Source organism: Pyrenophora tritici-repentis, chromosome 7 (assembly GCF_003171515.1).
Source record: "Pyrenophora tritici-repentis strain M4 chromosome 7, whole genome shotgun sequence".
NCBI classification, from domain to species: domain Eukaryota; kingdom Fungi; phylum Ascomycota; class Dothideomycetes; order Pleosporales; family Pleosporaceae; genus Pyrenophora; species Pyrenophora tritici-repentis.
This window is the reverse complement of record NC_089396.1, coordinates 1,675,903-1,702,873: the sequence shown is the minus strand read 5'-3', so window position 1 is coordinate 1,702,873 and position 26,971 is coordinate 1,675,903. Positions and strand designations below refer to the sequence as shown.

Sequence of the window (26,971 nt, the reverse complement as noted above, 5' to 3'; positions counted from 1 at the left end):
GGCTTCTGGCTGCGCAGCAGGCAATCACCGTACCATGGCGTCGCCGGCGCCTTCAATAAGCATTCGGGCCAACCGTAAAGACGGCCCAGTATACATCCAGCTCTTGACTTCGCCATCTTTCTTCACGGCAGGGGATCTCATCAAAGGCAACCTACTTGTTACGCCCACCTCGCGACCTATTCACATCAGTGTCGGCCTGCTTGGCTCATGTACGATTCAAGACGGAAATGCCGGAAACGTACGAGTTGACTTTTTGCACCACTCGCAACATGTGTTCATCTCCAGAACCAGTAGCCAGAATTTTGAGCTTCTTCCCAAGAGCACAAAAAGTCCTGGCAAGGTCGAGCTGCCTTTCTCTCTGATAGTCCCACACCATGCGACTTTGTCACCGCCCTCCGACAGGACCTGGTTCTACTCCAAGGACTCTTACAACCACCCACGATTTCAACACTCACCCGGGTTCCCACTGCCTCCGAGCTGTACTGGTAATACTCATTCAAGTCCTCGTGTCATATATCACCTGGAAGCATACATGGAATCGCATACCCCGGGTAGTCAACTACTGAAGATACGTGAAGAGATCAAGTACCTGCCACCAGCGCCCCAATACCATCCAGCACTCCTTCAGCCAGACCTAAACTTTGGCACGAGACTACCCAAACATTACAGCCGCGAAAAATTCATTCGCTCTCGCAGGCTATTCCCCAACTACGACGAACATAATGGAAAGCTTGGGAAAATCAAAGACAAACTCGTCGACAAGGAGCTGTTATTTGGTCTTCAAAGCTTTGCTGAAGTCCCATACGTCAAATTTAACCTCTTTGCAACTCCTGCCAGCGTCTTGGTCATCGGCAAGCGGGTCCCAGTCGTCATTACCGTTCAGCATTTGAAGCGGTCCGAGTCTCTTGCCAATCCACCCGAGTTGTTTCTGCGCCGCATTAAAGTCCAGCTACTATCCGCATATAACACGTTCGTACCTACCGAGATATTGGCGCGACGGAACAGCCAGGAGTACTTGCACACAGAACGCGACACTATCACGCTTTGTGATAAGAAGTTTGAGAAGGGCAACGGAGAGCCACTCTTCGACGGAATGAATCTCCTAGACGTGGCAGATGTCAAACTCATACACGACAAGATCGTTCCGAGTTTTACGTCATATGGTCTGAATTTAGAACATGAGCTGCAAATTGAGGTGTATGGGAGATGTGCAGACCGCGACTTTCAGGGGATTGCGTGTACTCAGCCAGTACAAGTTGTAACGGATTGGCAAGCGTGTACTGTCCTAGAGGATGTCGGATCTTGGCCAGTGTATCAAGAGTTGGATCGCACAACACACAGTCGTGAGGTAGATACGACTACGGACTTGCAAGAGTTGGATGAAATGGCACCGCCATATCAGCTTCACTCAAGACACATGGCGCCATTTATCGCGGACAGCGTACCACCACCCGAATACGATGGATAGCATAGTAGCCCGATTTTGTGATACTATGTCTCTTGCTACATCGCTGCATGAAATATAACTCTCAAGTAGAGTGTTGGAACTTTTCTGCTTTTGGATACACGGTGTATTGGACATCAGGACAGTCGCCAGGATACGGGTTGGTTTTGTGATCACTGCACGATATGGCGCAACAGTCCAGCGTTTTTTGTCATGTTCGTCTATATTTGCCACCATGTCTATCACATAGTAGCCTTTTCATTATTCCATATGGCCTTGGATCAGCCAAGCTATAAGTCTACGTTGTCAAGTTTGTTAAAGTTGTTATTTCAGCGTCACACAAGCAATGAATCAAGGCGGCTAGGAGTTTCGCGATCCGGTCAGGTCAGGCGTATAGAAGTATATATATCCCCAATTGAATCATTTCCTGGAGAATGTGAAATCGTTCGACACACTTACACTTACGCTCATGAATAAAGTACGCCTACTTCCCCAGCCACAGCTCATCGGCTCTCGAAAGCCCCATGACTTGACACTTCCTCCAGCATTTTCTGTGTCCACACGCTGGGCACTTGTTTCCTACGTGCGTGATGGACCATATTCTTTCACCTGCTACAGTTAGTGGTTATGGATTTGATGAATGCACAGTTCAAACGCACAGTGGTGACAGCGCCAAGTGTAGGCGGAGTGCTGGCGGGGCTTAGTGGGGGTATTTCCCATGGCGACACAAGCCGGTTTTGGAGATTGATAAGACACGGTAAGCTGGTTGTGGTGAGCCTGTTAGGGCAGGTGCATCCGGGTAGAATTGTCTGTGTATGGGAATTGATAGCAGGCGGACTTTAAGAATACAGTCAGCGTATCTGAGTCATGGAGGTACACCATTGCCTTGTATGGCAATATACAAATTACTAGGTGTGCTGTGGTGACGGTATCATTCAATTGCGAAACTCGTGCATGCTATTGCCAGTCACAATAAACCAATCGAAGATTAACATAATGTAACTATGAGTGACAGAGTCCTATAGTAAGGTTATCGTTTTCTGGCGTGTGAGTGTCAGGGTTTGTTGTTGGAATGCGTGTAAGATACGGTCTATTCGTGTAGGTGTCGTAATGATGTCTTACGTAGGCACCTACGTAGAGGCGCAGAGAAAGCCGATGTACACGCATAGGTGGACACATACTTACCGCATGTCTACCATGAGTTTACAATACCATAGCGCATTACTGCAATAGTGAACACAATCTCGATGAGCTCCTGCTTCTTATGTAAGGGTCTTGTTGTGGCCATGTGGCATCTAACCATTCATCCGCGGAGCTTCGTCAAATGTCTTCCAAGTCCATTAGAAGTTTCCCCTCTCTTTCCAACCGGCTTTTGATATCTCTAGAGTCCTCCCTCGTTCTCTAACATTGCCTCTCTAGTTAAGGCCGTGTTAGATGTAACATACCCGCACCACGTACAAGATTATTGTGCATTTTATGTTGGTCATCTGTTTTTTTGGTGAAATTTAGCAATTCCCAACTCTAGAACGCGGGATGTCAGATTGACTAGGCCAAAGCCCCGGACGAGAAAGCACCGGATGAAGTTGGGGATTGGCCATAGCGTGGATGATCCGTGTTGGAGATTAGTGCACTGCCACGGACAAGCCCCTCATCTCATAACGATCGACCTATCGTGGAAACTCCGGGAGCACGCGCAAGCGGGAGATGCTGCAAAGCTGGGGGACAGCATTAGTTTCCATTGGCGGGCATCTCCAAGGTACCCGTGGACATCTTGGCTGTCACATCTAGGCACTCTTAGCGGCGCGCAGTCGAATGCTGCTTTCACTACCGTCGCCCCTTCCGCCGTCATCGACATGACACTGCCAGCCACACCACTTTGCCATCTAGAGTCCCGAAACACACATTTCTGTTGTCGCATGTTTCGTATCATAGTCTCCCCCAATCCGAATAAGGCATTCGCTTAGTGTAACCATGCCGAAAAGGTCGGCCGGTTGCTTTGAGTGCAGAAAGAGAAAGGTCCGGTGCGATGAAGCCAAGCCAGAATGCTCTACCTGTCTGAGACGTGGAACGAAATGTCCTGGCTATCGACCGACGCAATCATTCATCCTCCACGAATTTGACGTGCGTGGAGAAAAGCCTGCTTTGATCAAAGAGGACGAAAATGCATACAGATACGCCAGTCAAACTTCGTCAAGCGTACAAAAAACCGAAACTCCCTCTGGAACGGCTTTAATCCGCAGGCATGATTCGATTGCTGAAGGAACGCAATTGCCAAAGCAGGTTAGCCCGGTTGCAGCAGACAGAATCCAACATTTGGGCACTTTTATCTCGTTGTATCTGCCACGGGTCGAGGGTCCAGCGCTGCCCCCTCCATCGGCGCTGATGCTCGGCTTACCCAATATGCCGGCAAGTAGTGAGGTACTCATGTCTGCCATCGACGCGCTATCCGCAGCGCAATTAGCTGTATCTAGGAGGAATGTCCTGCTCGTGCATCGCTCCAGATCACTCTACGGTACCGCTTTGAGTCAACTGTTGCGAGCCATTCAAAACCCAGAAATGGCCCTAAAAGACGAGACAATACTCTCCACTTATCTTCTCGCACTCTACGAGGTAATTATATGAGAATCTGTGCTAGAGAGCAGTGCTAATATTGTTTGCACAGATCTTTGTTGGCGTTACTCAGGGTTATGGCTTCTTTTATCACGTTCAGGGACTTTTACATCTGCTAAGGCAACGCGGACCGGCCTCATTCCAGACCAGACAGAGCATGCAGATCTTTCACGCCATACGGTATAACTCTGTATGCAGTCCTATTGTGGAATATTTATGGATATTGCTAATCTGTTCAAAGCTGACTGTCGGCTATCACATCCGAAGGGCCTCTTCGCTCGACACCCCAGAGTGGCTGACGGTGACAGCCAAAGCGGCAAAGGTCGACCCTTACGTGGCTTTACAGGACATATGTATTACCATACCTAGGCTTTTAGAACGCACGGACAAACTGCCCAAAGACTGCTCGAAAGAAGATGTCGATTCTTTGGTCGACGATGCGCAGGAAGTCGCCAACCGTGCTTTTGGTTGGCTTTCCAATTATGAGAAGCATGGTCCACGATACAATAGAGTCCACGTTACCACCATGGATGGATTCTCTGACATTTGCTCCGATTCTGGAGTGTTCGACTCCGTATTCGAGTTCCACTACTTTAGCGCTGGTATTTGCTACCTTATTTACTGGATGAGCATGTTGATTTTGCAGGGCAATACCTTCAAGCTACTCCGGCAACATCGGCAACTAGACCTCAAACAACTGATGACTTGGGATCGTCAACTCAGCAGTTATGCTGACTCGATCTGTCGAAGTGTACCGTATCACTGTCGGCCCATCACAGGATATACGGCAAAGTTTGGATCTCTCACTCCACTCATGGTCGCAAGGAAATTCTACGAGATGAAGGGCGCCAAAAGAGAGGCGGCATGGTGCGCAAAGGTCTACACTAGTGCAAGGGTACCGGAGCTCTATTCGACGGAGTTCACTCTGGATCCATTGGACGCCGTCAAGGATACTGTAAAAAACGATCCCCGGATTATCTGATTGAATATTGATTTTGCCACAGTCCATGGCTCACCTCATCTTCTTTGAGGCTTCTGGCTTACTGCGGGAACACCCTTTCCTTCCCTATCAGCGCTCCCACTCGAAACTGGCAACCGGATTGCACCATCCAAAGCAACTCCCGCGAGGTGCGCAGTTTACGCTACCCATCCGTTCTATCAAGAGGCAACGCAAATGACCAATGGATGAGTACAGTCGCGGTTGCGTCACCCGATTCGGGTCGACGATAACATGGCTGATACTCGATGATGTTGCTCATAACCAAGGTGACTGTTATCACAGTCCGCAACAATCAATTAAGTGGGTCCTAGAAGGTTCAGATTGGATTGATTGATTACCGCTTTAAGCCTAGTAGTTACCTATAGGAGTTTAAGCCCTACCTAGATAGGTAAGTGGGTCTAGGAGAGTGACCGGATTGAATTGATTGTTGCGGAGTCTAACTGTTATGTTATCATACCTAGGTGTTGCTCACCACCAGCATTTAACTACTCATCTTTTGCGATTGAGTCATACCGGAGTATAAAACCATACTTTGATCGATTATGGCTTCCTCACCGTAATCCACTCCGCTATCCAAACAGCAAAAACAACTTTGGCAAGACACCAAGCGAGCGACTGCAGTGAACCCGTGATATACTGTATCATCGTACTAGAACGCCCGAAAACGAACTTCTCCCTATCTACACATCGTTCCAACCAGATCAAGTCATGCCCAAGGAATTGAAATACTGGTGTGTTACCTACCTAGTGGAAGTAGGGGAAAACAATTGGGTCGAACAACCGGGCTTTACGAATGACCGAGAAGTCTTTGAAAAATGCCTCACCAACTCGTTGTTTAACCCCAACATCGATCGTGTATGGACGGCCACGGAGGAAGAGTGTGGGTAAACAGTGAACAACTGGCAAGAATTAAGAAATATCCTCCGTTCAATACACAGTCTTAAATTTGAGGAGGAACCGGAGGAGAAAATTACTACCGTAGGTTGTAAGTTTGCAGTGCTGGTTGTATGGTCACTTAGCGCTGACCCATTTCTCAGTGAAAGACGCTCTGGTGCCATGGGAGAACTATGTGAAGAGTCAAACCAAACGTAGCGATAGCGAGACACCTACCAAGGGCGGCGGCTGAGTAACTAAATGTCTCAGATTGGCTGTACATAACCAGGGGTGTTGAATCGGAGAGAGGTTTCTCTGTGTGGCATATTCATATAAACACCTTCATTCAGTTTCATTATGTCATAGCAGAAGGGCAGGGCAAATACAAGACCATTAGATACTCCACAGCACATGTCAGCAACATGCCCAGAATGATTTCAGTATCTGAATCACGATGCTGGCTCTTACCACGCAGTCGGAACAGATATCGTCACAATGCTTATTGTGACAGTGTAGTTTCTTTATTTAGATATCAAACCTTCGGCACCTCGGGCAAACCGTAGGTATCGTCATCTTTTGTAAGACTTGCTCTCGGACTAACCAACACATGACTATCGCTCGTCTTTGATCACATTCTATATGCTAAACACGCTGAGAGTGATGAGTCTTATGAGTGCTTGTCCAGTCAGTTCGCGATGTAATAGTGGGGGATATCATGCTGTTAACCATCGCGGCCTGGAGAGAGAGAAATTGATTGATTACCTGATATTTTGAGTGAGAAGCTATGCTGGAGAAGATATAGAGCATGATCTGGCCACAGCCCCTCAAGTCGCAGTTCAGAAGTGACGCTATAGCAAGACTGCAACCATAAGACAACACCTCCGACATCTTCACTGCCACCGTGTCTTGACCTGACTCCAAAAATCATACAATTCTTATCATACCTCAACATTTACTAAGCTCTGATTCTACATTGTAGCACAAGGGTGAAAGATAGGGCTTCCATTGCGCTTTGACCCAACTGTGTTACAACCACAGTCCGCAACAATCAATTAAGTGGGTCCTAGAAGGTTCAGATTGGATTGATTGATTACCGCTTTAAGCCTAGTAGTTACCTATAGGAGTTTAAGCCCTACCTAGATAGGTAAGTGGGTCTAGGAGAGTGACCGGATTGAATTGATTGTTGCGGAGTCTAGTTACAACCCCCACGACGTCACGTTACGACCCTGAAGGACGTTAACTCTGCTGTACTACGATACCCATATAATCTGACTCTACAATAATAGGACTCACATGGCGGTAGAGTCACGGACAGGTATAAAAGGCAGCTGTGAAGGCAGTATGTTTGCTTCATTACAACAGCAATCATTCTCCTACAGCTACTACAAGACCTTAGACATCCAACCGAAGAACTCAACGCCCCACGACTCTAGCAAATACCACATTACACATTCCACCAAAATGTTTTGGAGAATCGATTACCCCTCAGGCTCAAGCAAAGGAGGCCCAAAAGTGGGCTATACGAACTCGAAGGCCATCTTGAACAATCTCAACACTCTTCGTGTCTTCGCGGACACCGACGACATTGTCTCAAAGTGGAACAAGCAAGAAGTTGAAGAAGGCGGTTCAATCACTGAGGAGGGCGCTGTCAAGCAGGATGGCGACAAACATATATTCAAGAAGAATATTTGGATTACCAAAGACTGTAAGTTGACACGAGAAATTAGGTTGAAGAATACACTGATGAGGGACTAGGCAAAGAAGAAGGGTGGATTACAAAAGGTTGTGAGTAGATTTGGTTGAAACATATGAGACTTGATTTGATACTAACTAGAAGAAGTGAGTGGGAAGTTGATCACTTTTGGCATAGAGGAATGAGAAATCAGAGATAGGCAGTGGGATGTGAGAATGTGAATGTAGATGGGCTGCTAGAAGTGAGAGACGTGCATCTTGAGTTGTTATTATGGGGTTACAGTCATTATCTCCACCCTACCCCAAATCAATCGATCCTATACAAACTTCTCCAAAACCTCTCCTTCTCGTCACATCCAGTCCATCTAAGCAAAAACTTCAGTGACCAACTTGCCCCTATTTCCACCCTCAAAAAGCATCATCCAAGTCTTCGGCACATCCTCAAACTTGGTCTTAACCACCGTCTCCGTCTCCTCGCCTACCCTAATCTTCCCCTCCTTCACCGCGCCAATCATCTCCTGAATCCAAGGTCCCGCCTTGCCACTCGTAATAGCATCAATAACAATGAACCCCTTAACCTCAAGCCTATTACTAATAATCTCAAACCAGTTCTTCACCCCGCTGTCGGCCATGGAGTTGTAAGTAGCGACGGCGCCACACGCGGCGATGCGACCGAAGCGCTTCATGCGGCTCAGCATGAGCGATAGGATATCGCCGCCAACGTTGTCAAAGTAGACCTCTACAAAGCCTTCGGTGGCAGCTTTGAGGTCTTTTTCAAACGAGGCGGATTTGTAGTCGACGCAGATGTCAGCGCCGAGAGATTCTACCCATTTGCATTTTTCGGGGCCGCCGGCGATACCGATGACGCGCTTGCAGCCGACAACGTGCTTGGCTAGTTGAACTACCATGGAGCCTGTGGCGCCGGCAGCGCCAGACACGACGACTGTGTCTGAAGCGGTGGCGCGCGCGGTATCGATGAGACCGGCGTAGGCGGTTATACCGGGGCCGCCTAGGGAGCCGATGAAGTGTGTGGGACGGATGCCGGCGCTTTCGTCGGCTTGGATGGGACGCACGGCTTTGACGTTTTGGACCGTGTATTCGGTCCAGCCAAAGTCGCCCATGACGAGTTGGCCTTTAGGCAGTTTGTCGGTGCTGGATGTGACGATTTCGCCAATGGCGTAGGCACGCATAATATCACCCTTTTTGACGGGGTCCACGTATAGACGCTCTGGCTCAATAGTAGGATCACACCATCCTCGCTGTGCCGCTTTTCTATAGTTAGACGCTGTAGTGTTGATACAAAGGTGATGTTGACTTACGATCATTCGAAAAGTACTTGATCTTGACCAACACCTCATCTTCCTTGGGCACCGGCAACGTCTTGTTCACCAGCTTAAACGTCGCATCATCGCCTTCGACCTTGGGCTCCGCATGGGGCGGGTTCTCCAGAATCCATTGTTTTGTCTCTTGTCCAGCCATTGTAGTCGTAAAGTTGTGTTGATGCCAAGTAATCGATATTTGACGTATACACCAAATCCGCGGCAACCACCCCCTCTTAAGTACTCAAAACAGTGGACCTCTTAGTCCGACACGGTAGTCTTCTATACTCTTCCACGTGGGTCTATTCCTCCTACCGCCCGTAGTCCAAAATGCCCTTGTAACGTGTACGTAGAGCGCTAATCCAAAAGCGGTAGTTACCGAGAAAACGTAGAAAGCAGTTGTTTGGGTGCGGTCAACCTCGGCTTCTATTTTTTCGCAAGTTCCAACTTTTTCCCTTCGGTCACCTACCAGGTGGAGGCGTTAGTGCAATATGGGATGCGATCGCTCCCGTTTTCTTTCGTCCGAATGACCAATTATGCATGGCTGTCGTTGCTCTTGTCTTTCTGAATGCAGTGTTCTCGAGGCAAAGGAATTGAGGGGTAGCTCTCTGTAGCTACCTACTAGATATCGTATAGTGGGGCACATCTACATCATACATGACTCGTGCCTCATCCTACAGTACAGATGTCTACATGTGTGACTTGAAAACGTAGCAGCAGAATAAACTTTTACTGCTCACCATTTGCCCTTACCCTTCTTCTTACCCTTACCCTTGTCCACACCAGCCTTCTTCTCTTGAGCAGCCGGTGTGCCCTTCTCATTCTCCACGACACCACCCTGTGTGAGACCTTCGGCCCTCTTCTTTCCTTTGCGTCCCTTGGGACGGTAGTAACTCCTGTCGCGCATTGGCAGCCATCGTTCGGGGTCCACTTTCTTGCCCTCTTCGTAGTCCTTTGGCATCCTTGCTTTGCGTAGTCTCTTCGCTCTTGAAGGTGCTTCCTTGGTGGGTGCGCTGCGCTTCTGTGATACAGCTCCAAGGTTGACCGATGTAAGAGTGCCTAATGGCACGCCGACTTTCTCGAGCTCAACTGCGTCAATGTCGGATACCAGACGGTTGGCTTCTGGCAGATATGATAGAAGTTCTGCAGGGATTGACGACGGATCGGTGATGCTGTATGCTGCAACTAGGCCGGCAATGGCTGCTCGGTCATCATTGTCTTGATCATACAAGCCCTTGAAAATCTCTCCCGCAGACTTGACATTTTCGGGGTTGTGCGTATCAAGAAGTGCAGTACCCGCAGCGACCATGAGAGATTTCGACGGAGCTTCTGTTTTTGACTTATGAGGTTTGCGCCAATACTCGGCTGCTTTCGCCAATTCGTTCTTTGAAGCGCCTGGACGACCTTGTTGTGCATATAGCGAAACAATCGTGGCAATTAGACCAGGCGAGAAACGTGCGTCGAGATCGGATGCCGAGCCGCTCTGCTCCAGGCGTTTGAAGAAGGATTCTAGGAGATGGGTCGCTGCAGCGTAGTTGTTTGTGATGACGTATAGGTGTGTTATTGTTAGTATAAGACCAACATCATTTGGTCTCTTTTCTAGTAGCGGAACAATCTCTTTGAGGGCAGCTTTCTCCGTCTCTGCATTCCTTACGTGGGCTGCTGCATTGAGGACTGCCGCCATGTTGACTGCAGGAGACAGCGAGGGGGCAGGAGAGGCAGCGATGACTTTCTCGGTTGATGATGCGACACCATCCACCTTTTGTGAGAGCAGCGACATGACATATTCATCCTGTCGCAGTATGTTAGACTGGTAGGAAAAGTGCTGGTCGGTGACTGGGGGCTGTGGCGATGCGTGGAAAAGACGATGCGATAGGTACGGGTTCGAAAGCTTCTTGGAGGCGGCAATGCTGTTGACTTGAGCAATGTAGCGTGTTGATAATTCTTTGATGCTATTGCTGTTAGCCGTCGAACTCGTTTGGTTGAATACGTCTTACTCGGCAAAGGGAATCTTGGTAGCCAATTCTTCGGCCTCATCAAGCTTGCCCAACTGTATCAGAACGTAGACCTGCTGGACTGTAATTGGCAATAGTTCAGCCTGCTTCTCTTCTTCACTGAGGTCCGAAAGCGCATTGCAAAGATCCTTGGCACGCTTCAAACACACGTGGGCTTGTCCAAACTCGTTGCGTGATATGCTGCCGCACGCAGCATTGAAAGCCGTTTCAAAAACCTCCAGATCCTCTCGTGTGGGCTGCTTCTTCTGTGCCAGCTCGCCTTGTCCTGTCCACTCCAATTGTGCGTCCACGGCCCCGGAGTTGATTCGGATGTCATACTCCTCCCTTTCGTCGTTCTGGTCTGCGAGTTCCTTGTAGATTCTTATTGCCTGTGCGAAGTTTTCCGAGCGGTATGCCTGGCGTATATTAGCCATGGACACACTCAAGATAACCTGTACGTACAGCCTGGGCCAGCATATGCTTCATTCCGCGACCTGAATCTGGTCCCGCCGCCTGGACTACCTCGACGGCCTTGGCCGCATTGCCTGTTTTATAGAGCGCATATGCATATTCGAATCGCGCCTTCGTCTGCAACTCTGTCGTGGCCTCAAAAACCGTCAACGCATCCTCGTATCGGTCCAGATGCAGCAGCGCTACAGCTTTGGTATGTTGCGCATCCTGATCGCTCTTTGACTTTTTAATGGCAGCATTTGCAGCCTTTAGCACTTCGTCGTGGTCTTCGATCGAGGCTTGCGCGAGCAGTGAGGAAAGGGATTTGGCAGTAGCGGCCATTTTCGAGATGCCTTTTATTTATCGTCCATCAGCGAGCGCGGCGTGATTTGTCGGAATTGCAAGAGGGAGAGGTGCTGGTGGGGTGGATGCGGAGGTCGAGGTGAATGCACGCGGGGGTCGGAGGTGGCATGGAAGCTCGCCTAACGTTCCACGGTTCCAACATGTTGGAACCGTAGGGCTGAGTGCTACGTAGTATCATTGTCCCTTTGTATGACTTATTAGATGACTATACGTACAATATCATTATATCGGTGTTGTGTGGTCTGGATGATCTACTGGTTTAAAATTGCAGGATCTATACCAACGCCTCGGCGCTTTTGAAATGCTGGCCTCAGGAGGGTACATTAATTCCTGATCATATGCGTCCTCCCTAATGTAAATCGTATAAATATTATCCAAATATTCAGACCCGAACGCCAACGCTATGCAGAATCACTTGACGTCTTCAAACTCGTCTTCCTCGCTCTCGTCCCCTCCATTTGAAGCGGCTGGGGTTACTGCAGCTGGTGTGGCTGCGGCTGAAGGGGTAGGCGCGGCGGAGCTTTCCACCTTTATACGCTTCGCATCTGGAAGCGCGCTCGGCGTGCCAACATCGACGTCTTCAAACTCATCGTCGTCATCGTCGTCATCGTCTTCCTCCTCCTGCTCCTTACGACGGCGCTCCGCCTCGATTTGCGCGAAGACTGCATCGAGGTTCTGATTACCGCCTATCGTTTCGCCTGTCTCGGATTTGATATTGGGAGTATCACCGTTATTATCCTCTTGCTTGACCGTAGTTGTTTCATCTTTAACGACAGTTGACTTTGTGTGCCAACTCGGAAGTTGATTCTGCATGGCAATCTTCTCCTGGCGAGCCTTGTCTGCCGCTCGTTGCTTCTCATTCTGTTCCGCGCTTGATCCAATTTGCACGCTGATCTTTTCGGGGCCTGTGTCGATGCCTTTGACAGCCGTCGGACGTCCAGCCGACGGCTCAACGACCTCAACCTGCGTACCAGGGTCGACAGTCCTGTCGCGCGGAAGCTCAATCCTCTCGCTGACGGCGTCCGAAGGCTCGACGGCTGGGAGCTTGCCCATTTGCTCTAGTTGTGCCATGGTCTCGATGAGTGGGCCGAACAACTTGTTGAATTTGGCCGGGGTATCGTCAATGTCATCTGCCTGGGCATCGGGGTCGATTTCTTCGAGTCGGAACTCGCAACGGGCGCAAAGAAATCCGCTGTCGTCTGGGCCGGCGTTGTGATCGGGCATGTTGAGCGCTTGCATGGTTGTGTAGGTAGATTTGCAGCGCAGGCATTTGAACTCTGCTTTCTCCGTCGTCGGTTTCGCGTCCCTCTTGATGCTCTCGTCGATCTTGTAGATTTTGTACTTGACCGCATCAACACCCCGGCGCCAGTCAATGTAGAAGAAGTCTCGACTCGATTGCTTGTTTGCGCCTTGACGTAGGATTTGCTGCGTCCAGCTGAATTGGTCAGTATGTGCCGCCAATAATGATGCCGGAGACGTACGATCTACACAAACCTGCTTCTTTGAGCTTACCGACGACCTTGCTAACATGTTTGGAGTTTTTTCCAGCGTCCAGGATGATGGTCATATCAGATATAGAGAGAGCACCATGGTAGCATAGGGCGTCCATAATTACAATGTGCTCTGTCTCGTAGAACATGCGGACAACCGTCCGGAGCAACTGCTTCACTATCTGCACGGGATCTTTCTCGCTCTTCTCTACGGGGTCCTTCATCGTGTAGAGAGGCTCTTGGGAGCGCGCTTGGAAGCGCTCTTGGAGGGCTGAGACCCGCGCGCGTCTTTGTTCGAATGCGCCAGATCAGGCGCAAACGAAGCAGCCGGGAGTATTGCGGCGGCCCTGGACTGTGGATAGGCGCAGGCGATGACTAGTTACAATGCAGACAAGGCCTTCTCCGGGTGAGGTCTGCCCGCGTACTTATTAATGTATACAGTACGGCGGGTGGATGATAGAGAGAAGACCTCTCAAGCATGCCAGGCGCAAGACAATAATGGTACAAAGTCCAGGGTCCAGATGAGGTAAGCAAGCATGGGTACCTGCCGCGCCAAGCCTCTGGCAGAGCTCCCCCCGGGACCGAGAAAATGAAAATGGACATAGCGACCCCACATGCTCTCTCACCTGCAGCTTCATTCACTACGCCACCACACCACCACCTCATGATCAGCGGCTTCAATTGTTGGAGCAAGCTGTCCAAGAGTCTTGTGCGACCATGTCTGACAACGAAGGCCCTCGCCGCGATCACGGCTCGTCGAATCGCGGCAACGACAAGAAGCGCAAATGGGCAGATAAGGATCGCAGAAATGCTGCAAGAGGAGGCGGTGGACGCCAGCAAGGTGGAAGCCATCCGAATAAGAAGAGGAATATGGGACGTAAGGAACATAAGTGAGCAACCGTCTGTCCTACCAATGCACGTATCTAACTAAGCAAGCACCGCTCAACTAGATCGACGAGACCGCAACAAGGAGCAGCAAGCCAAGATTAAGGCCATGGAAGAAAAGGGCGAGAACGAAAGACCAGCGCTCCCCGCAGCGTTTCCCGCCGAAGAGATCGAGGCAGAAGAGCGCAGACCCAAGCGCAAAGTCGCAGTCATGATCGGCTACTCGGGCACCGGCTACAAGGGCATGCAAATCGACAACAAGCAGAAGACCATCGAGGGCGATCTATTCAACGCATTCGTCGCGGCCGGTGCCATTTCAAAGGCAAACGCAGTCGACCCCAAAAAGGTCTCCCTCGTCCGTTGCGCGCGTACCGACAAGGGCGTACATGCTGCTGGAAACGTAGTGTCACTGAAGTTGATCATCGAGGACGAGGACATTGTAGACAAGATCAACAGCCATCTCACCGATCAAATCAGGGTTTGGGGCATTCAGAGGACCGTCGGCTCCTTCAGCTGCTACCAGGCGTGCGACTCGCGATGGTACGAATACCTGATTCCGACGCATTCGTTCCTTCCCCCACACCCGTCAAGTTTTCTGGGGAAGAAGCTGGAAGAGTTTGCAGAGAAGGAAAACGACCTCGAGGGATACCGCGCGAGACAGGCTGAAGTGGCCAACTTCTGGCCCGAAGTTGAGGAGAAGCATATCAAGCCCATCTTGGACTCATTAGACGACTCAATACGACCATTAGTACAAGAGGCACTCTACAATATGGAGTACATCGATGCGCCAGCTGGAGAAGACCGTATAGTTGACGCTTCCATTGAGAAGCAAGAGGCCGAGAAAGAGAAGGCTGCCGACGGAAAGGACACCAACATGACCGAGGCTGCCGAGGAAACCGCAAAGCTGGATGCCAGCGAAGTAGAGCCTAAATCTCAGCCCTCCGATGAAGCCAAAGAAGTCATCTCCGCAGTCGAGCAAAACGATCCCAGCATAACCCTCGACTCCACCACCGACGGCACGCGTCCCCTGCCCCCCCGGCGTCGTCAACCAATCCCCCCTCGAAGAAGCCATCAAGACCCTCAAGAAAACTTACATCGACATCAAAAAAGCCTACCGCATCTCCCCCCGAGCGACAAGCCCGCGTCCAGGCCGCCCTCAACAACTACCTCGGAACCCACCGTTACCACAACTACACCGTGCACAAGAAATACAACGACAAGTCGGCCCAGCGCTACATCAAGAGCTTCCAAGTCGCCCCCAAGCCCATCATCATCAACGACACCGAGTGGCTGAGTCTCAAGGTCCACGGTCAAAGTTTTATGATGCACCAGATCCGCAAAATGGTGGGTATGGCCGCCTTGACAGTACGGTGTGGCACCAACCCCGAGATAATGGAGGAGAGCTTCGGCAACAACGTTGTTCGCATCCCCAAAGCGCCTGGTCTGGGCTTGTTGCTAGAACGACCCGTGTTTGATTCGTACAACGCCAAACTGGCCAAACAGCATGATCGCGATCCCATCAACTTTAACAAGTTTAATGACAAGATCGAAGAGTTCAAAGAGAGAGAGATTTACCAGCGCATCTTCAGGGAGGAGGCGCAGGGAAACCAGTAAGTTTCATAATGTCCGTTGACTAGATGCTGGGGCAGGTTGCTAACAATGTGTAGGTTCAACACCTTCTTCACGCATCTTGATAACTACAAAGACGATCAGTTTCTGTACCTTACGTCTGGCGGCATTGCGGCGACGAAGAGGAAGCGCGAGGGCAAGCCTACGGAGCAGAAGTTTGAGGAAGACTCCGAGGATGAAAATGCTAGTGGTGGAGAGGGTTGATTGATATCCTGAAACCCTCAGGAGGATGGACCTAGATGACTTAGGCCATGTCTTGCATCTAGCGGCTTTGATACCCATATAGATGATACATATATGCATATGAATGATATCTCATGAACCTGCGCTCCGTATCTTCCGCAAGATGGAACTTTCTAGAACTGAGAGCACCAGAAAATGTATCCATGACATTGAGATTCACTCGCTATTACTTCTTGATACAGTAAACTAAATATCCCAAACACCTCATACGTCCCCGCTTAAGTCGAGAACAACACGGTTGCACATAACATTCACCCTCAAAGACCCTTTCTGTCAAGATAATCCTGCACCCTCTCCAGCAGATCCGCCTTCTTTCCCGCAGTACTCTGATTCCTAGAAACAAGCCACTGCTTAAGCACAGCAACAGTCTGCTTGCTAATCTGCCCGCTGTTATTCAGCTCAGCCATTTGCTCGTCCGTCATCCCATCCTCATCATCCCCATCTTCCGCCTTGACCTTGGGGTCTTTCTTGACCTTCTTAGCCGCTGGCTTCCCATCTGCATCCGCACCGCCTGCGGGCCGTTTCTTCGCCACTGGTTTACCGCGGTGGGCGAGAGCTTCTGAATGTTGCTGCGCGTATGCTTCCTGGAACTCTTTGCCGTATTCTTCAATGTACTCGCCACAGCGCTTGTCGATTTGCTTGTAGCGCGGTATTGTCTTGTCGTCTGGGTGGTCAGGGAGTTCTTCTTCGAGTGCGAGGGCTTGCAGGATGCGGTAGAACCATTGTAGGTCTGGGTTGGGATATCTTGATGGATCGTAGATGCCTTTTGGAAGTTGGAGTTGCTCGATGATGAGGCGCATTTTGTCAGTTAGGGCGTCGGTGGTTTTGAGGGGCTGCTCGGGGGGTGTAGGAAACTGGCGGATATCATCTGCGAAGGGGAGGGGGACGAGCCAGAGTCCTGGTGGCATTGTTTGTTCGCCGTCTTCGTTGATTTTTTCTACACCGGGTATCAGGGCTGCGAGTGTTGGTGCTGCGTTCCGCCGTGGGATGAACCAGACCAAGCCCATTTTCTTAGACTTAATCAACTTCTGCTGTAGGGCAGAGAAGACGCGTGTTGAGCCGATGTAGTCCGCTTCCGAAGGGTAGATGAAGGTAGACTTGTTGGTGTTTGCCCAAATTGGCACGCTAGACAGAGGCTTGAAGCCAATGATTCGGATGATGGGCTCTCCAAAGCATTGCCGTATTTGAGTAATCTCCTCTGGTGTGAAGGTTATCGCATCGCCGCCAAACTTGTACGCCTTTCGTAACTCGGTCTTCTCGATGTTCCTTGATATGTCATCGGAGATTTGTGTTGTCGAGGAAGTAGCAATCTGCGGTTTCTCCCCACCAACCCAGACGTAACATGACTTAATGTGTTCCTGGCGCTTAATGAGAATGTACCCTTTTACGCTAATTCGAAAGTCTGGGCCAAGCTCTAGTGGTAGTGAGAAAAGAGCGCGACGGGGCGTGGCTTTCGAGTTGATAGAAGAAATAAGCTGCTTGAGAAGGGAAATGCCCTCGCCGCTTTTTGCAACTTTGCTTGTAGAAGATATTGCGACTGGCGCATCAGGGTCGGAGGGCGAGGTTGGATAGACGAGGTCATCGTAAAAGCGAGATCGATCAAAGCTATGGTCTGGCTGCGATATAGGGAACAAGTCGATCGTGCAACCCAAATCGTAAAGGTCTCGCGCTCGGGTGACTGCTGTGTCTTTGTCCGCCTTGATCTTGACCGGGTAGTCATTGTCCGTAACCAAGAACAGTCGTCTCGAGGAGAAATTGGGAGCTTTGGTGGTGAAAATTTGATTTGCGCAGAAGAGCACATTAGATATTGAAGCCCCACCCTTTGCCGGCTTCAGTATCTCCTCTGCTTCCTCTTCATTGTCTACCATATCTCGCAATCGTTTGACGTCTTGTGCTGATGGTACATCTAGATCCGCAAGCAGGTAACAGTGCTCAAATGCGTTGTCACCGTCACCCACATCCGTCTTCTCTGTGCCAAACAGCAATATGCCCATCATATCGTTCGGATTTGAGATGATACGCTGTTGCATCAGCTGATAGGCGCATTTGAGGGCAGCAGAAGTTGGCGAATCGCGTTCGGCCTTCTTGTCATCTGATTTTGGCGGTTTCTGGAGCATCGAAGGGCTGACGTCGATAGCGAAGAGGACTGCATCTTTGATGGTTTTGTAGTTCTTCATGGTGTTAGCAACAATGCATACAAGGCATCGGTTTAGGACATGCCGGCTCTTCTACATCCTCCTCCTCCTCTTCCTCCTCGCCTGCACGATTGTCCTGCGGGTCTGCCATGATATGCTTGTCGCGTTTCCTAACCGGATATGCGATTGCTATGGGGACGTGAAAGTACCAATTGGAGGATATGTGTGTCGTGTATCTCTGAGAGTGAGGGAAGGAGGCAGCCGACGCTGGCAAACGACTATTCACTGCAGCGCGTGACAAGGCGAGACGCAAGGCAACAGCGGGGACGCGATCCCACTAGCGCCATCACGACATCACGTGATATGTATCGGACGGTGGGGCATCTCCTAGCGCCCGATTTCCAGCCTCGATCGTCATCACTGCCAACGAGACGGCCGCCATTGGTCGAAGCTTTCACTCGGAACATTATTCACGTTGCTGTTCTGGCCTTTGCCTCACATAACACCATATCACACTTCGGGAGGAAATACTTTTTTCTCCGTCGCAAACCTCACAATGGCTCTTCGTATATCTTGTTCGCGTGCTGCAAAGCGTGCAAGTGCAATTACACCCGCCACATCCGTCTTCTCATCATACAGTACGCAATGGAGGAGAGGTAACGCGACAGTCGCCCCAACGCAAGTCACGCCGGGCTCCAAGGGGCCCACTGCCATGGTTTTCATGAATATGGGTGGACCTTCCACAACTGATGAAGTTCATGGTTTCCTGAGCATGTTGTTTGTATGTATCCTCCAAACCCATTACATACATTCTGAGCTTACCGAGGTAGGCCGACAAAGATTTGATTCCTCTTGGACCGCTACAAAATTACATTGGACCATATATTGCACGGAGACGAACACCCAAGATCCAAAAGCAGTATGCAGAGATTGGTGGTGGCTCGCCTATCAGGAAGTGGTCGGAATATCAGGCCGCTGAGATGTGCAAGATCCTCGACAAGACTTCACCGGAGACCGCGCCCCATAAGCCATACGTCGCATTCCGATACGCCAATCCGCTTACAGAGGACACATACAAACAATTGATAGCAGATGGATTTGGAGCTGGGAAGGGTGGCCGCGCTGTAGCCTTCACACAGTACCCACAATACTCGTGCTCTACGACTGGATCTTCCCTCAACGAACTCTGGAAGTGGCGGACAAGACTGGAAGGCAAGCGCGCAAACGGAGAGACTGGCCAAGAAGTTGAACCAGAGGGTGCTATCAAGTGGAGTGTCATCGATCGCTGGCCCGCACATCCAGGCTTGGTGGAAGCTTTTGCACAATTAATCGAGAAGAAGCTCGCAGAATACCCAGACGAGCGAAGAGACGGGGTTGTCATCCTCTTCTCCGCACACAGTCTGCCTATGACCGTTGTGAACCGTGGTGACCCCTATCCATCCGAAGTCGCCGCTACCGTATACGCTGTCATGCAACGCCTTGGCATGAAGTACAAGTACCGCCTTGTGTGGCAATCACAAGTTGGACCCCAGCCCTGGCTCGGTGCGCAAACTTCAGACACCGTCAAGGAGTATATGAAGAAGGGCCAAACGGATATGCTGCTGGTGCCGATAGCATTCACTAGCGACCACATTGAGACGCTGTATGAGTTAGACAAGGAAGTCATTGGCGAAGACGCCGAGGGCCACGAGGGCGTAAAGCGGGTTGACAGTCTCAACGACAGTCCCGTCTTCATCGAAGCGCTTGCAGACATCGCAAAGGCGCATTTGCAAAGCGGTCAGGCATGCAGCCCACAAATGACCCTCAGGTGTCCAAAGTGCACGAGCGAGAGATGTCTGGCACAGAAGCAGTTTTTTGCTGGGCAGACACAGCACATTGACCCTCCCAAGGCGTAGGATGTGTAAAATTTGAGACGAATAGGGCTTCCTTGTAGATATATAGCGGTAGATTTACCGCTTGTAAAAGTATCAGACATTTACAAAAAGAGCTAAATAATCATGCTGCTTGGCTTTCATCTCAACTCGCAGGGGTTTGCGTAAGCGCATCTCTAGCGCATCTTGAAATACGCGTTACTCCAGAGCCCCCTACCTTCCACGCGTGAAGCTTCAAGGGCTATCTTTATTGTCAAATCATTCTTTCGTTTGGAGGCAGAAAGGTCGTTGTATCACTTAAGCCAGGAATCGCCAGGTTATTGCCTACGTCCTTTCTTCCATTACTCTGAGTTGGGAGGGACCATCGTTCCACTCGGAAACAAAACGAGTGAATCTGCGGAAGCCATGAGGAACAAGCGACGACGTCCTGTGTTGCGTGTCGATCCATATATTGCATACCGTCGTCGTAAAAACCTATCGGCAAAGTTCGAGCGAGTCCTATCGGCAATTCACCGCAGCGCCCTTGTTTCCGACAATGATGATGAGTGGAAGGTAGCATCCGAACTATCTGAAGAATTCCAGTCGGTTCTGAGGGACTGGCAAGATACTTCCACTATCGATCGGATACTGGACTTGCCTTTCTTGGCATACACTCTGGACACCCAGGGAGGCACGTCGTATGACAAATTACTCATATCTGGAGTTGAGGATATATGCAGCAGCCTGGGCTTCTCAATATTCTTTTCGACCATTAAAAGGGACAGAAGGATGGAATGCTTCCTCGGACCTGTCCAGGACACCCATTACCAACCGCTTTCCGAAATCCTTATCCCTACCCCCTACCACTCCTTGGCACGATCTGACTTGGTTGTTACGGGTGGCATTGCAGACGCGCTCACGAGGAAATGTTCTTCACAGTACTGCTATTAGTACCAGACCTGCATGCCTTTCTTCAGTGCCTTCTGCTCACGAGCACCCAGTCTGTGCTCAATTACTATCGCACAAAATCAGAACGAGAGGCTGGTTGTAAAGAGTATGGGATGATTATGTTCGACCAAATTTGCACCAAAGTATTTGAGCACAGAGAGGGTCTAGACACAGGAGATGGCCGATCAAAGGAATACAGCCTGGAGACTATGCTGATTCCAGTCATTGTTCAATGTGCAGAATTGAACAAGATTGAGATGTTTCACAGAGGTATCCGAGGACTTAAAGGCGCTACCATTGATGCATACTCAAGACTGCTATATCTGGTTCCAGATATTTCATTTTCAAAGATCGTAGAAGGGTATGTACTGCCCTCTATGAGCATTGCAGATGTGACTGATCGTTCTCAGATTGGAAATTGCAGTAGAATCACTGAAAGGTATTGAAGAGCGTTATAAAGGTCTTCGAAAGCTGTTCCGAAGGTGGACATCTGAGCCTGTAATCGTAGATGGCATTGATGCTTCTGATGCTAAGATCCCCCACTCTTTGCCTCGCAACCTCCCAGGACTAGCTTCTGGTGTTTCTGTTCTAAATGAGACGGGCGGCGAAACTCTTCCAGATACCAACACCCCTAGCAAAGATCTACGCATAGAGCTTGACCGCTTTTATGTCGCCAAAATGGAGCAGCTCTTGACTTCCAAGTATATTCTGCCCAAACGTTATGTTTCTCCTTACGCATCGCTTATGTCCTTCATCAATGATGTTGGAGGAGACTAGTATTTTCTCGACCAGTAGGTCTACACTTCAATCAGATTTGAATGGTACTTAGCACTAAGGTCTACTAGAATCGTACCAGTATTACTCCAAGCAACGGCCAAGACACAGCTCATTACCAAGTTCCTGAACGAGCTGTTCGCGGATCCACTAGTCCAAACCTTGACGAAGAAGGTAACAGTTCGCCAGCTTTTGCCCTTCATGGCGGAAGAGTGCGATTTACTGAGCAGAAAAGCTAGAGCCAGGGCTGCAGGTAGGCTTGACTTGGACAACATATCCGCATTCATTCTCAACTGCTACGCATATGGGCTTGCTGGAGAAACCTATGGGTTCCTGAGAACTGTTATTGAGAGGCTCGATACCCGTGATTACACGAATTACAATGCGGCGACAATGCCCTTCCTACACAACATCTCGACAGCCTGGGCCACGAGTACCATTTCAGACAGCCCAGTCTACAGAAAACTACTCGAACACGCCATATATTCCTACCTGGTCAAATACGTCAGATATGAACCCGAAGCCTCAGAGACTTCGCGAGCACCCGTTGCCTGTTATTCCGGCCCTAGTGCTTCTCCATGCAAGCACTGCAAAGTAATCAACGCTTTCCTCCAGCACCCAGAGCGGATCCGCACAGTGCTCCAGTTTTCATCCCACGAATTTTGTAACCACATATGTCCGAAGCTTGAGGAAATCTGTGACGACCTGGACGTTAAATCCAGGTCGGCTAAAGGGTACAAAATTCTTGCACTCACAAAACGCAACAGCTGCGAAAATACGAAAAAGGCGTACAAACACCGAAGGTATATGTCAAATGTTCATTTCGGATGTTTCCGCCAAGGAGTCTTGGAAAAGGTGCTTGGGGACAGGTTCGACGAGATTACCAGTATGAGGTACACCATGTTAGAGCCTGAAGGCCTTGTGAAAAGGATGGCTGGTGTGTATGCGTTACAGTGGGCCAAAGAACAAGAGCGTGGTATGCAGGAGGGCGAAGTAACGTCCCCGTTTGATGAGATCAACACTGACGTTCCGACCAACAATCTCCAATCCCCACTTAACCCGCAATTTGAAGACAACAAAGGGAATCAATACCTATATATGTGGGAGGATATTGCAGCTATTGCGAATCGTCTCGCTATGCGGAAGCGCAAAGCAGAGCTAGACCCAGACTTGGAAGAAAGTGAAAGTGAGAGTGAAGACGAGGATGAGGACGAAGATGAAGATGAGAACTAAGACTAAGACGAAGACGAAGATAGAAAGATAGAAAGCAGGGACTGTGAGCACTATATACCGTCGAAACGAGGCAAATATAGGCATATTTCTAGCCAAGAAGCATGTGCGATGTTTGGTATGTAAGCTATCAGACCTTTAATTAAGGGTTCTTGTGTGAGCAGTGGGATCTTTGGAGGATTTCTGATGGCCAATGTATCACTCGTATTTTCGATGACGGGGTTTGGGGGCCAATCGACCATTTCTCGGTGGATTATGAGTATTCGCTAAGGTGTATCATCTCTAAGTTCACTCGATAGAGACAGGTTATCTTTCCTATGTTTTACAAAGTACAATCATTACCTTCCATATTGTCCGATGATAATATGTTCATATTTGACATGCCCCGCATTGTGTTGTCGGACCATCAAAGACCATTAGACATGCTTCGCAATTTTATGGAACTGTAACGCAGTCTCTCCCATATCCTTTTCAGCTGAATTGACGACATCGGTGTGTTGAGACACATTGTCCCGAAGACGGTATTGAGTCGGAGAGGATCGGGTTCTGTTGGGATTTGGCGTCGTCGGACCCTAATCGCTTAGCGTGAAAGCGGATCCCCGAGCTGGCGGAGCTGAGCAACTTTTCGAATCAACACCACCACCGCAGTCGACGCCGACCAGACCCCCCACACCCGCCTCTCTCACCACAATGCTGTCCAGGACAATTAGGCGGAGCATTGCGTCGCCCTTCAGGCGCAATGTCATTGCCCCCGCTGCGCGACCCGCCTTCAGGTCTGTCACCACTGACGCCGCTTCATCGCATACCGACCCGGCGAATGTGCCAGCGGTAAGAAATTCACCGGACGAGGCCATAGAGGGCCTTGAGGCATGCAATGGATGACTGACTGTCCGTAGGAGGACGACAAGCCCTTCGAGATCCGCCTCTCTGATGAGTCGTTTGAGACATATGAGCTCGACCCGCCGCCGTACACTATGCAAGTGACCAAGAAGGAGCTGAAGAAGATGTACTACGACATGGTCGCTGTACGGTACGCAATGCTGGAATTTAATCGTATAGAAATAGTCCGATTCTAATCTGGCCAACAGACGCATGGAAATGGCCGCCGACAGGCTCTACAAGGAGAAGAAGATCCGGGGTTTCTGCCATTTGTCTACTGGCCAAGAAGCCGTCGCCGTCGGTATCGAACACGCCATCGAACGTGCCGACCATCTCATCACCGCCTACCGCTGCCACGGCTTCGCTCTGATGCGCGGCGCAACCGTCAAGTCCATCATCGGTGAATTGCTCGGCCGGAGAGAGGGTATCGCATACGGAAAGGGTGGATCTATGCACATGTTCGCCCCCGGCTTCTACGGTGGAAACGGTATCGTCGGTGCCCAGGTCCCAGTTGGTGCCGGTATCGCTTTCGCCTGCCAGTACGAGAACAAGAAGAACGTCACCCTCGCTCTTTACGGAGACGGTGCCTCCAACCAGGGTCAGGTCTTTGAGGCTTTTAACATGGCAAAGCTCTGGAACTTGCCCGTCATCTTCGGTTGCGAGAGTACGTACACGGAACATGGACTCAAAGTCGACGTTGGCTAACACCCCGCAGACAACAAGTACGGTATGGGAACTGCTGCTAACCGTTCATCTGCCCTCACCGACTACTACAAGCGTGGTCAATACATCCCTGGTCTGAAGATCAACGGTATGGATGTCCTCGCTGTCAAGGCCGCTGTCAAGTACGGAAAGGAGTACTGCGCTGCCGACAAGGGTCCTCTCGTCTACGAATACGTCACCTACCGATATGGAGGACACTCCATGTCCGACCCCGGAACCACATACCGAGTAAGTTGGGCTGAACCTTGGATTTCGCACAAATACTAATGACGAACGTAGACCCGTGAGGAAATCCAACGCATGCGCAGCACCAACGACCCTATTGCCGGCCTCAAGCAGAAGCTCCTTGACTGGGGCGTCACCTCCGAGGAGGAGCTCAAGTCCATCGACAAGCAGGCCCGCTCTGAAGTCGATGCAGAGGTCGCCGAGGCCGAGAAGATGGCCGCCCCTGAGCCAACCGGCAAAGTCCTGTACGAGGACATCTACGTTCGTGGCTCTGAGCCAGAGTTCCTGAGGGGACGTATCCCAGAGGAGAACTTCTACTACACCGAGCACGACATGGGTGGTGAGAAGAAGCCCGTTGCCAGGACGGCATAGAGGGGTAGTTAAGGAATGAACGACAACTTGGGCGAGGATCTAGGGGGCGTGCTTGTAATTCTAGGATTTAGAGGCTTCTACATGCGTGTATAGCTAGGGAGCATGGCCTTTATGTGGAATGAGTCTTATCAAATATGCAACTTGAGTTTATGACCAGTGTGATCAATAGAGAATGCGTTGTGGGAGGTCACGTGTGTGCCAAGACAAGTACCTGCCTGCAGCATTTGTCGCTCTTGTTTGGACCCTGGATTTTCTTCACTTTACTTCGCTCTCTTCTTTTAGGCAAAACCAGCGTCTACGAAGAGTCTTGTCCTGGAACGAACGACGGGGTTCAAAAGACACCAGAAAAGACCACGGCGCGTAACATGCAGTCGCGCGCTTATGATGCACGGCAATGCAGCGGGACGGAACTCTAAACCCTCCTTCCTTCCGGACGTACGTCCGATATTACGTCCAAGATCAACAGTGGGATTCCCTGCAATACCCCCAAGAAGTACGGCGCGTAGCATGTTCTCGCGCGCCTACGGTACGTGGTAATGCAATGCAACGAAACTTTAACGAGCCCTTCTCTTCTGGGATTCGACACTGACGGCAAATTCCACACTGTATCTTAAAATGGACAGCGGGATTGCCCGTGATGCCTCAAAAGATTACAGCACATACTATTTCCTCACGCGCCTATGTGCGCGGTGATGCAAGCGGATGAGACATCTTGCCAGCGCTTATTCACTGGGTGGCCAATGATACGCGGTATTTCTTGGGTTTTGGAGAATACCGAAACTTCGGGTGCTGGTTTATGCATGCCTGAGGTGCTGGGGCGCAGCTTAAATGGAGATGTCAGTTAGGCTTGGACGAGGGCCTAGATGCCTTTGGGTATATAATAGGTATGTGTCTTGTGTGACGTCCAATAGTCATTTTAAGCAAAACATCTTTTTTACGAAACCATTCCTACATCTTTCCGGAAATAAAAACTCTACAAATGGCAGCGGTTTGGACACGGAGGGATTCCACCACTTCAAGATCTTCGCATTTCAAACATGAACCACTCGACTATACACGCTAGATGTCCAACACATCCCAGATTCAAAACACGGTAGAAAAGACCGGGTGCCTGTCTTCAAAATACCCATGTGGGTGGACCAACCCGAATTTGTAATGCCTCACGATCCGAAAGACAAGTATCACTCCTGCGTCTCGTGTTCTCAGTGAATGGATTCTTTTGATTCCAACGGCGAGATATCCTTTTGCATCTCATCGCTATGTACACAACTCCAGGGCGCACGCCTGTTTGTTAAGAAGCTCAGAACCGGTAAGTATTCGACCAGGAGAAGTGACAGTCCGGTGTCGCATGAGGTATTCCACTTCCAGCCTGCGAAGCTGGACGCAGAGGACGGGCTGGATCTTAGCTGGGGAGCTCAGCCGGAGATGTGGGACGTTTTCCTCACTGGGGATGTGTTAGTGAGGTTGTTTCTCATGCCTGAGCAAAAGTTCAGAGAGAAATTACCCTGAGGATCTGTAAATTGGCAAGTTTGGGGGAAGAGGATGGAACTTTGTGAAAATATTTGGGCATGTGGAAGGTGAGGGCAACTTTCTATCCTGTACCTGTATAAAAAGTGTCTATTTTTGCATTCTCGCACATGAACAAATTTCTGAGCTTTTCTTGATTAATTCCTACGTATATAACTGGTGCCTGATATCAAATTGAACAACGATAGTGATGATATGCCGCCCAAAGGAAAATGTTTTTGGAGATATTTTTCCTGCACAACCATGTGAGGATTAGATGAAAAACGTATGATAACTGCATACGACAGACAACCCCCTTGTTTCTTGACCCATGACA

At 49.9% G+C, this 26,971-nt stretch overlaps 14 protein-coding genes across 14 annotated transcripts; 10 read left to right on the top strand and 4 right to left on the bottom strand.

Moving 5' to 3' along the window:
* Positions 1–34: 34 nt before the first annotated feature.
* Positions 35–1,468, top strand: PtrM4_130490 (uncharacterized protein; the record flags this gene model as incomplete). Its single annotated transcript, XM_001941079.2, has 1 exon — positions 35–1,468. The coding sequence occupies one exon, from the start codon at positions 35–37 to the stop codon at positions 1,466–1,468; it is 1,434 nt and encodes a 477-aa protein (XP_001941114.1).
* A 2,376-nt stretch (positions 1,469–3,844) lies between these two features.
* Positions 3,845–5,036, top strand: PtrM4_130480 (Fungal-trans-2 domain containing protein; the record flags this gene model as incomplete). The annotated part of the gene is made up of 3 exons (XM_001941078.2): positions 3,845–4,054; positions 4,107–4,244; positions 4,296–5,036. 3 exons carry the CDS (start codon positions 3,845–3,847, stop codon positions 5,034–5,036), a joined length of 1,089 nt encoding a protein of 362 aa, XP_001941113.2.
* Positions 5,037–5,762: 726 nt separating this feature from the next.
* On the top strand, positions 5,763–6,180 carry PtrM4_130470 (uncharacterized protein; the record flags this gene model as incomplete). The annotated part of the gene is made up of 3 exons (XM_066108994.1): positions 5,763–5,938; positions 5,993–6,039; positions 6,092–6,180. The coding sequence occupies 3 exons, from the start codon at positions 5,763–5,765 to the stop codon at positions 6,178–6,180; spliced, it is 312 nt and encodes a 103-aa protein (XP_065960986.1).
* Positions 6,181–7,268: 1,088 nt separating this feature from the next.
* PtrM4_130460 (uncharacterized protein) lies at positions 7,269–7,805 on the top strand (the record flags this gene model as incomplete). The annotated part of the gene is made up of 3 exons (XM_001941076.2): positions 7,269–7,632; positions 7,683–7,712; positions 7,768–7,805. 3 exons carry the CDS (start codon positions 7,269–7,271, stop codon positions 7,803–7,805), a joined length of 432 nt encoding a protein of 143 aa, XP_001941111.2.
* A 179-nt stretch (positions 7,806–7,984) lies between these two features.
* PtrM4_130450 (putative NADP-dependent oxidoreductase) lies at positions 7,985–9,098 on the bottom strand (the record flags this gene model as incomplete). The annotated part of the gene is made up of 2 exons (XM_066108993.1): positions 7,985–8,886; positions 8,939–9,098. 2 exons carry the CDS (start codon positions 9,096–9,098, stop codon positions 7,985–7,987), a joined length of 1,062 nt encoding a protein of 353 aa, XP_065960985.1.
* Positions 9,099–9,607: 509 nt separating this feature from the next.
* PtrM4_130440 (SRP72 multi-domain protein) lies at positions 9,608–11,724 on the bottom strand (the record flags this gene model as incomplete). Its single annotated transcript, XM_001941074.2, has 4 exons — positions 9,608–9,639; positions 9,722–10,890; positions 10,936–11,348; positions 11,395–11,724. The coding sequence occupies 4 exons, from the start codon at positions 11,722–11,724 to the stop codon at positions 9,608–9,610; spliced, it is 1,944 nt and encodes a 647-aa protein (XP_001941109.2).
* Positions 11,725–12,275: 551 nt separating this feature from the next.
* Positions 12,276–13,459, bottom strand: PtrM4_130430 (TFIIE-alpha domain containing protein; the record flags this gene model as incomplete). Its single annotated transcript, XM_066108992.1, has 3 exons — positions 12,276–12,323; positions 12,409–13,180; positions 13,227–13,459. The coding sequence occupies 3 exons, from the start codon at positions 13,457–13,459 to the stop codon at positions 12,276–12,278; spliced, it is 1,053 nt and encodes a 350-aa protein (XP_065960984.1).
* A 493-nt stretch (positions 13,460–13,952) lies between these two features.
* On the top strand, positions 13,953–14,129 carry PtrM4_130420 (uncharacterized protein; the record flags this gene model as incomplete). The annotated part of the gene is made up of 1 exon (XM_066108991.1): positions 13,953–14,129. The coding sequence occupies one exon, from the start codon at positions 13,953–13,955 to the stop codon at positions 14,127–14,129; it is 177 nt and encodes a 58-aa protein (XP_065960983.1).
* Positions 14,130–14,229: 100 nt separating this feature from the next.
* Positions 14,230–15,414, top strand: PtrM4_130410 (TruA, Pseudouridylate synthase; the record flags this gene model as incomplete). Its single annotated transcript, XM_066108990.1, has 1 exon — positions 14,230–15,414. One exon carries the CDS (start codon positions 14,230–14,232, stop codon positions 15,412–15,414), a length of 1,185 nt encoding a protein of 394 aa, XP_065960982.1.
* A 47-nt stretch (positions 15,415–15,461) lies between these two features.
* Positions 15,462–15,953, top strand: PtrM4_130400 (uncharacterized protein; the record flags this gene model as incomplete). The annotated part of the gene is made up of 2 exons (XM_066108989.1): positions 15,462–15,730; positions 15,788–15,953. The coding sequence occupies 2 exons, from the start codon at positions 15,462–15,464 to the stop codon at positions 15,951–15,953; spliced, it is 435 nt and encodes a 144-aa protein (XP_065960981.1).
* Positions 15,954–16,249: 296 nt separating this feature from the next.
* PtrM4_130390 (Ku domain containing protein Pku70) lies at positions 16,250–18,169 on the bottom strand (the record flags this gene model as incomplete). The annotated part of the gene is made up of 1 exon (XM_001941071.2): positions 16,250–18,169. One exon carries the CDS (start codon positions 18,167–18,169, stop codon positions 16,250–16,252), a length of 1,920 nt encoding a protein of 639 aa, XP_001941106.2.
* A 514-nt stretch (positions 18,170–18,683) lies between these two features.
* PtrM4_130380 (HemH, Protoheme ferro-lyase (ferrochelatase)) lies at positions 18,684–20,022 on the top strand (the record flags this gene model as incomplete). Its single annotated transcript, XM_001941070.2, has 2 exons — positions 18,684–18,908; positions 18,958–20,022. 2 exons carry the CDS (start codon positions 18,684–18,686, stop codon positions 20,020–20,022), a joined length of 1,290 nt encoding a protein of 429 aa, XP_001941105.1.
* A 1,022-nt stretch (positions 20,023–21,044) lies between these two features.
* PtrM4_130370 (uncharacterized protein) lies at positions 21,045–23,518 on the top strand (the record flags this gene model as incomplete). The annotated part of the gene is made up of 4 exons (XM_001941069.2): positions 21,045–21,286; positions 21,336–21,626; positions 21,771–22,885; positions 23,514–23,518. 4 exons carry the CDS (start codon positions 21,045–21,047, stop codon positions 23,516–23,518), a joined length of 1,653 nt encoding a protein of 550 aa, XP_001941104.2.
* Positions 23,519–23,619: 101 nt separating this feature from the next.
* Positions 23,620–25,128, top strand: PtrM4_130360 (AcoA, Pyruvate-2-oxoglutarate dehydrogenase protein; the record flags this gene model as incomplete). The annotated part of the gene is made up of 5 exons (XM_001941068.1): positions 23,620–23,757; positions 23,826–23,959; positions 24,018–24,472; positions 24,524–24,759; positions 24,811–25,128. 5 exons carry the CDS (start codon positions 23,620–23,622, stop codon positions 25,126–25,128), a joined length of 1,281 nt encoding a protein of 426 aa, XP_001941103.1.
* Positions 25,129–26,971: the final 1,843 nt, after the last annotated feature.